A 9,516-nucleotide genomic window follows, 5' to 3' on the forward strand; every position below is an offset into this window, starting at 1 on the left:
GACACATCATGTGCATATACATGTATGATTGGCATATAGCATTATAAACAATATACTTTTGCTTGGAAACAAATTGTTTTATACTAAACTCGTGAACTCACTCAACTTTTTAGTTGACATTTTAAGCATGTTTTCTTAGGTAATAACCCGTAGTTCTGCTGCTTGAGCTTGGAAGCTTTCTAATTGGATGCATTGTTAGGAAGATTTGGAATGATTGCATTTATGTTTTTTACAGAAACATTTTATTTTGTTTGGTTTAATTTCAGATTTTGTGTAAGACATGGCTAGACATTTCGCGCCCGCGTATGTCACAAGTCTTTTTATTTTTATGGATTTGGAACTTGTTTCTCTTACATTGTGCTCAAGTTGTGATATATGATTCGTCGCACTCCTGCGTTTCCGCCTTGTTGGGGATGTGACATTTGAGTTGTACCAACTTTGTTTCCCGTGTTTTCCATGGTCCAAACATCACCTTTTTGTCCTATAACACACCAGTTGGGTTATAACTTACCAAGTTTATGTTTTTCTTACATCTTACAACCCGATCTATTGTTCTATCAGTTTGCATGTCGAATCCGACCATAAAACTTAACCTTTTTGTCGAAACTCACATTTTTGGTCTCGGGTTCGGATTCTGTACAACCCGAGGATCTAATGGTGTTTCTTGTTGTTTGATGACGTTAAACACGAGATTCGGCCTTTCTTTTTGCTTGGATTGGATCTTGAGAGTGTGTGTGTGTGTTGTGAAAGAAATGAAATGGAGAAATGAGGAGGGGTTGGGGTTTATATATGGGGTCCATGGGCTCTATGGCCCATAACCCATTCTTAAGCCCAATCCTAATCATAATCCAACACCAACACACATTTAAATTAACGACACGCAGTTAATAATAAAAACTTCCTGTTATTTATTATTCATAGAAATGCGGATGTTACATAATTTCAGGACCTGATAATTGTTATCCTTCTATTTCTGCCCAACACACCAGACTTCCGCACTTTCTTCCTTAAAGTGCTTCAAATGGGGCAACATTAATGCTTTTATGATAACTGTTATTATAGGAGAATTCTATTAGTGGTAAATGATCATCCCAATTTCTATCAAATTCTATCACAAATGCTCTTAGCATGTCTTCCAATGTTTGTATGGTCCTTTCACTTTGACCATCAGTCTATGAATGATATGCTGTGCTTAAATTTATCTTTGTTCCCATAGCTATTTGGAAATTTTTCCAAAAATGAGAAGTGAAATGGTTATCCCAATAAGATACAATGGATAATGGAACTCCGTGTAATGAGACAACTTTGCCTACATCTAATTTAGCTAATTGTTCCATTTTAAAAGTTTCCTTTATCGCTATAAATGAGCTGACTTTGTTAATCTGTCCACAATTACTCAAATTGTGTAATTACCTCTTCTTGTTGTAGTCAATTTAGTAACAAAATCCATTGTTATTAGTTCATATTTTCATTCTAGCATTTCTAATTGTTGAAGTAACATGATGGCTGTTGATGTTTAGTTTTAACTAGCGAACAAGTTAAGCATTTTGAAACATAATTAGTTATGTCCTTTTTCATTCTTATCCACCAATACATTTTCTTCAAATCTTGAAACATTTTATCATTTCCCGGGATGCATCATATATTTGGATTTATGAGCTTCTTCGAGAATCCTTTCTCGTAGATTTCCTATGATTGATACCCAGATTCTGTTTCCCAATCGGAGAATCTCATCATTTCCTTTGACCATTTGATCAATGGTACCATTTATTTTCTCATCAGCAATGTTATTTCCTTCCATTGCTTGTTTCTGAGCATTTTTCACTTCGTCAATTAGATTTATTTGAAGTTCTAATCTTAGAGCTCGTATTCTTTTAGGTTGCTCATGCTCTTTTCTGCTTAATGCATCAGCTACTACATTAGCTTTACCTTCAATATACTAGATTTCACAATTATAGTCGCTAAGAATTTCCATTCGGTGTCTTTATCTCATGTTGATCTCCCTTTGCCCAAAAATATATTTTAAACTTTTACGATTGAATACAGTAATCTGCCATAAAAATAATGTCTCTAGATTTTTAGGGCAAAAATTATTGCTCCCGATTCTAGGTTATGTGTTGTGTTATTCTCTTCATGCGTTTTCAGTTGTCTGGAAGCGTAGGCAATAACTTTCTAACTTTGTACTAATGCGCATCCCAATCCTGATTTGGAAGCATCACAACAAACTGTGAATTCCTCAGTTCCTTCTGGTAGTGCAAGTATTGAGGCATTTGTTAACTTTTGCTTCAAAGTTACAAAAGCTTTTTCTTGCTTGGGTCCCCATTCAAACTTGACATTTTTACATGTTAACGGAACTGCTATTTGGGAAAAATCTTGAATGAAGTGTCTATAATATCTTGCTAATCCTAAGAAACTTTGAATTTCAGTAGGAGTTTTAGGAATTTCCCATTTAGTGATAGCTTCTATTTTGGTGGAGTTCACATGAATACCTTCGTGGTTAATCAAGTGACCTAGGAATTGCACTTCTTGTAACCAAAACTCACACTTTGAGAATTTAGCATAAAGCTTCTCTTTTCTCAACAGTGTTAAGAGTGTATGAAGATGTTCGTCATAATCATCACTAGTTTTGGAATAAATTAGCATATCGTCTATAAAAACGATTACAAATTTATCCAGATACAATTTACATATCCGATTTATCGTATCTGTGAATGCAGTTGGTGCATTGGTTAGACCAAACGACATAACTGTAAACTCGTAGTGACCATATCTTGTTATGAAAGAAGTCTTAGGAATGTCTTCTTCCTTCACTTTTAATTGATGGTATCCTGAGCGTAAATCGATCTTAGAGAAATATCGAGCTCCTTGAAGTTGATCAAATAGATAATCAATTCTCGGTAGTGGATACCGATTCTTAATTGTGACCTTATTTAATTCTCGATAGGTGATACACATACTCATCGACCCATCTTTCTTTTTAACAAACAATACTAGTGCTCCCCAGGGGTGATGAACCTGGTTGTATGAAACCTTTTTCTAGCAATTTGTCTAATTGCTTCTTCAATTCTAACATTTATGTTAGTGCTAATCGATATGGTGCTTTCGCAATTGGTGTTGATCCTGGTATCACATGAATTCAGAATTCTACTTCATGATCAGGCGGTTGGCCAGGCAAATCTTCTGGGAAGACATCAGTATATTCCGATACTATCGGAATTTCCTTTAGCTCTTTTCCTTTGGCACTAATAATTACGGAAATCATATATACTACGCCTTGCTTTCTTAGGTAGTTTGTGCTTTCAGTAATGATATAAACTTTGTCTCCTTGAATTGTAATAATCATTCCTGTTAGCTTACTAATTTTTTATTACATAGGACTCGAGTATGATTGGCTGCTAACTAGTCCATTCCTAATATAATATCGAATCTAACCAAATTCATTGGAAGCAAATTTGCTTTAAACTTGTGACCTAGTAAATTAATATTTTTTTCTTGAAGTACTTCACGAATACGAGTGGAATTCTCGTCGACTGTTTCTACCGTGTAGACTTGATTAAGTTTGGTTAATGGTTGATTTAGGGTGGCAAATATTTGTGTTTATGAAACTTTGATTTGCTCTGGAATCAAACAATACTATAGCGTAAACGTCATTAATAAGAAACATACCCGCAATGACGTCTAGAATCATTTCTTGTGCAGTAAGCTGAAAGGCTCACACATTCTTCTTAGGTCCATCTGCATTCTTAGCATTGTTGTCAGGCACCTTTGTCAACTTTCGACATTCTGGACGGATGTGACCAGGTTCTCCGCAGTTGTAGCAAACACGAGTTTTTTTCTTTTACATTCTTCATCCGTATGACCAGCCATCTTGCAATAATTGCAATACTTATTTTTCTTAAAAGCACTCTTCCTGAGTGCCTCTTTTTGTAGATTTTACAGAAAGGCTAAGCATAGGATTGCCTTGCTCCTTTCTTTTGAAACTCTTGGGTGATTTTCTAGGCTAGATCTTTCTTTTTGTTCTCTTCCTGTCTTCGAATTAATCCGTCTGCCTTGGTATTGGCTAGCTCAACTTCTTCCTCAATAGTTTGAGGACTAGCCGACTTTACCGATTCTGGCGAAGCCGGCACCATTCTTGGATATTCGAAGAATTTTGTCGTATAGTCACGACATTTCACACCTTCCATCTTATGGTTTAAGAACATAGTAGAAACATCTAGATTTAAGAGTAGCATTTGAGGGTGTGTAAATCAGCTATTATAAAAAAGAGGATGAAGATCATGTCTTTAACGACTAATATTACAATTTTCTAAACTACCCTTCCTCGTATCTAGCTCAAACTTACATCATGCTGCCCAAAGGATCAACAAAACTCGAGTTTACCTCAACTCCTCTATTGGCCTTAACTGCATGATGCAAGTTTGATATAAAGTTTAGGTTAGAAATTGTTAATATTAGAAAGTCATAGTTTATGTCAAATAGCTATTTGTAGTAGTGTAAGGACTAGTTTGCTAAATCAATTGTAAATTAAGCGGTCTAGGAGACGTGATTTAGAATAATAACTGAATTGCGTTTTAGGGTTGGTCCCAATTCTTGTTCCCATATATTATTTCTTGATTGACTGACTAATTGGAACGACCTCAAACGAGGTTAGCTCTAGATTGAAGGTGGACGGTGGTGGATAATCTAACCCCTAAAACGGTTACGTTACACAGGTTAATATAATACATATACATGTAGATATAGCTTATGGTAACTATAGATATTATCATAAATTTAATCATTTTGTATGAGCATTGCCACATGTCTGTATTACTTAGCAAAAACCAATATCAAAGATTATATATGACAACGAAAATCCCACAACGTAGCAGGCGGGACTACATTAACACTATCTTTATTCAAATTCGTGCCAAATTCGTGCACTGGATTTGTCTAAGCGGATTTATGTAGATATTGGGAAGATTCAACAATGGTAGAAGCAAGAGTTGCAGTATCAACACACACAACTAGTGGGCTTCTAACGGTGTGGAACCCGTCAGACCAAATAATCTCACCATAATCATATCTCCCTTGTGACAACTTTTGCGATTTGAGAGTCACATGGTACGAAATTTCATCGATGAAATACGTGAAAAACAGGATTCTTGGCCAAACTGTAACCTCCACCCCATGAGGACTAACAATGCTAGAAAAGTAAATGGATGTTGTGTAACCAACATTTCTAACTGTCCTTTTGATAGTCATGGTCGACTGGAGACTAGAAACTGTGATGGATGGGTAATTCAGATTTGCGTTGGTCGTGTGTTCTTGCGGGCAATTTACATTAGTCACAGGATGGAGGCCGATTATTCTCTTTATTTGATCCTTTGTGTAGACACTGTTGCAGAGGAAGAGAATGTAATCATCAGCCTTCATGTCGTAAACTAGACCGGGATCCATAGCTTTTAACGGGTTAAGGTGGCCGGCTCCTATGTCAAATGGACTAGAATCTTCATTTGTTCCACGAGATAATATGGTATCATGATTGCTATCCTTGTTGTAGGCTGTAAATATTGCATTTCAACAAGATAAAACACACTTGTCGAATTAGTGCTATTGTTCATGGTCACTGCCAAACAAACACCACTGACCATGCCATACAGTGGTCAAACGGGCCGTATGATAGTCGCACGCTGCATGGCAGGCGAAAACTGGTCACATGGGTCGTATGATATGAGGGGTGAATCGTACGGTCTGTATAATGTTTTGATTGATAAAGATATGACTGATGAAAAAGTCATACCGCCCGAATGACTTTTTTTCACCGAATCATACGACTTGTTTGACCTGTTGTTCATTGTTATGTTGTTAATTACCTGTTGTCATTAAGGCGGATTTAATGGCTGATGGAGACCAATCAGGATGCACTGATTTGAGGAGAGCAACTACACCTGATACATGAGGGCATGACATTGATGTTCCTGACTGGAAATTCCATTCTACAGACCTTTGATCAATTTCTGTTGAAGTTGGAGATATTCCAGGAGGCCATGCTGCTAATATGCTGATTCCTGGAGCACTTATATCTGGCTGGTAATTTAAAAATAAACTGTTATTGGTTTATATTATTCAATACTGGAAATGAATTTTATTACCTTGAGAATATCAGGTGAGATCGCGCTTGGGCCTCTAGATGAAAAATCTGCAACAACGGGTGCTGGTGATTGTTTGATTACCGTCTTACTTGGAAATATGCGCACTTTCGTCTGGTTCGTTCTTCATTTTTTAAAGAAACTAATTCTGTTACCATACAATTAACTAATTACTAATTCAAAGATGAAACTGTTCAAACAAGTCGTTGCAAACTCTTACATGCTTTGAGATAGATAATTGTTAATTTTGGTGCCTTGAACCATATCAATACGGATGGTGGGGATTATATCCACATCAACATACTGACGAGTAGGCGAGTCTACAAAGATCAGTCCCGTAGCGCTTGCAATATATGCTGCTACTTCCGCATCTTCAACCGTAACTGGTCCTTGGGTTGAGAAGCACAGGATCACTGCCCTTGCTGCACTCATGTTTCTCCACTTATCCATTGTGCATATCCTGTAAGTTCATTCACTTTTGATTTAGGATGATTTTTAAGCATTGCATAATCATATATACACTACAACGCATTTTTTCTGTTAGTGATGATTAGTCATCAAATTTGACTTATAGCTCAATTAGTACTAGAAATCCAATGTCTTAATTTGGCCACTTAGAATGGCACGACAAGTATACATAGATGTATCTCTATGCTTATTTCATATTTGTGTGTTTTTATATATACAAACAGAGAGTACCCTCCACGGAAATATGTGCGCGCTCCAACAAGATTTCCTTCTATATGTTTGATATTAGAGCTTTCTCCCTGCACACGAAAAGTTACCATGTGAACTGCATCATGCTTTTTTTTTCTTGTTTTTATTGTGTTAAGGAGCATGTTTAAAATGAATTATATTTGATGAAACATTTATCTTTACTGCTGATAAATGTAATTAAGCTAGTTACCGTGAAAGAAAGACAATTATCCACTACTACTCGGGTTGGAAAATTTCGATCAATCGATGAAGCGCCAACGCATGTACTCCAAGGAGCAACATTTTGGACAAGAGATGGATCTGGTCCACTGTTTCCTGCTGAGAAAATGACACTAATTCCTTTCTGCATTGCATGGAAGGACCCGATATCATTACTCGAGTTGTAGAAAGGAAGCTGTGGCGGTGGTAAACCAAAAGAAGCCGATATCACATGAACTCCATCATTAATTACTTCATCAAAAGCTGCTAAAATATCAGCTTCACTACACCTCCCATCCTCCCAACACACTTTATACACTGCTAACCGTGATCGAGGTGCACCTCCTCTAGCCGTACCCTGCCCAAGCCCAAAAAAGCTAGCTGATTTAACAGTGGACCCCACTGCTGTCGATGCAGTGTGGGTCCCATGGCCGTTTGCATCACGTGGTGATCGGTATTCTGAGGTGCCACTAGTATTCAGTGGACCATGTTCTTCTTCGTATCCTTTGAGGTAATAACGGGCCCCAACGAGCTTTAGATTACATGCTGTTTTGGGATTAAAATTCTGTCCACAAACACATTTGCCTTTCCAAGTTCTTGGAATTGGATGCATGTTTGGCTCTTCATGGAAACTCTTAGATTCTGGCCAGATGCCTGATTCATTATTAATAGTTATATAAATTACAAAGAGTATCTGATTGCTTTTGTGTGTATTCCCAATGCTGCATACATATTTATCTAGAGTACCTGTATCAAATAAGCCAACAATTGTGTTGTCCCCATGAGTTAGTTGCAATGGATTTGACTGATCAGCAGTAGGGTTCAGGTTGAGACCCATGAAATCCCAGCTTCTAGTTGTGTGTAACCGCAGTATCCGGCTTTTAAACACTGATATAACTTGTTCCATTCCTGAAATTTTTTTTATGTTAGTTATTTCAAAAAACCATATATATGATCAGCTAAAAATACTCTTTCGCATACCGGCTAAGGTGTCTGCTTGTGTTGAATTAATTTTTGCAGAAAATGCTGAGAAACTATGTTTGTAGCTATAAACCATGGATTGCTTTGCATCTTCTAGTCTACGAGGCCAACAAATATTTTTAAATATGATAAGTAGTGAGAATTATATTGTTGCCTGTAGAGTTTTGAGATGAAATAAACATAATATAAGACCTATGAAAGACACCAGAAAGGATGCGAAGATGGTAAGCTGAAGTGAGAATAGGATCTTGAACATCTGTGATCCCTAAATAGACAATGTAAACCTGTGTAAAGCAATAACAAACAACAATACAAAATAGAAGATATGAGAATGTCATCCAAGAGGGGACCAACATATGAAAAGGTTAGCACTTTTGATGGTAAAGTTACATCTGAAGTGGATATTGAATGAATAAAACAAAGTGATATACAGGCCAGCCCCAAAAAGGAGTGGTAACCACTGCTCATTGTTCCTGATATTGGAAAACTGTAAACACAAGGCAGCCTTAAATGCTACAACAAAAGCAAAAGGATGAACTGTTATTTTCTAAAGAAGATGGTTGCTACTAAGAAAATCAAACGTCAACGAACTGCTTGTATTCGAAGATATCAAAGCTGTAAAAGCCCTAATGTAGAATTATTCCTGAGTGCATAGACACTATGGATACCACCAAACAGTAGTGCATGTGATCTTCATCATTCCTGAGTTGATAAAGTAGGACACTTTTTTAATCCCTCTTGGTGTTCATAGTTTTGATTGATACACTAAGGTGGCTACATTTCATTAATACTAGCACATATTGTACATGATATCACATCAGGTTTTTTACGTCCTAACAACCATTCAGGAAACTTTGTTAGCTAGACCACATTATAACATAGCTAACACAAGTCTACTCCTATACTTCAAATCTGTTTTGTAAGGAACTGTTGATTCCTTATACTTCAAAGGCTTATTATGCACCATTCTTTTTAAAAGCCTAGGCTCAATCTATATGTAGGTTTCTAGTAGATAGGGAAACTTGAAAATGATTATGTTATGAACAGAATCATTGCTTAGGCAGAGTCATGCTCAAAAAAAGTTGCGTAACGTGCGGTCATTATCTTGCGTAAAATTGCAGGATTGGCATATATGACTTACATCTTTCGAAACACGCAAAATTGGTAAAAGAAAGTTTAAGATTGAATGATGATCTACTGTAAACGTGCTTATTCTTTAGGTGTCTGGCATCTGTCATAGAAGGTACCATTGCACTTCCATGGATTATAACTTGGATTGAAGTAAAGCAAGTTCTTTGCTTTGGTAAACAGAAACTTTGTGTACAAATTGATCAAGGTTCATTTAGTGATGGAGAAATGGTATTTGCAAATGAAAGTTAAAAGAGGGTGATAATAGCCAAACACATCAATAAAACTTGGATATATCATATATCCTTTACTCTTAACAACCACAAAGGCTGCAATGATACTGGCTTCTTATTTTTTATTA

At 36.5% G+C, this 9,516-nt stretch overlaps 1 protein-coding gene across 1 annotated transcript; it reads right to left on the reverse strand.

The window, feature by feature from the left end:
* Positions 1-4,932: 4,932 nt before the first annotated feature.
* LOC143631125 (subtilisin-like protease SBT3.18) lies at positions 4,933-8,495 on the reverse strand. Its single transcript, XM_077099976.1, has 10 exons — positions 8,418-8,495; positions 8,220-8,311; positions 8,028-8,125; positions 7,794-7,955; positions 7,039-7,700; positions 6,831-6,898; positions 6,352-6,591; positions 6,135-6,255; positions 5,856-6,069; positions 4,933-5,543 (listed from the first exon to the last, which is right to left on the reverse strand). The coding sequence occupies exons 1-10, from the start codon at positions 8,493-8,495 to the stop codon at positions 4,933-4,935; spliced, it is 2,346 nt and encodes a 781-aa protein (XP_076956091.1).
* Positions 8,496-9,516: the final 1,021 nt, after the last annotated feature.

The sequence above is a fragment of the Bidens hawaiensis genome, unplaced genomic scaffold (genome assembly GCF_021521415.1).
Source record: "Bidens hawaiensis isolate Kalapana, Puna unplaced genomic scaffold, B.hawaiensis_p1.1 tig00005944_1, whole genome shotgun sequence".
NCBI classification, from domain to species: Eukaryota; Viridiplantae; Streptophyta; class Magnoliopsida; order Asterales; family Asteraceae; genus Bidens; species Bidens hawaiensis.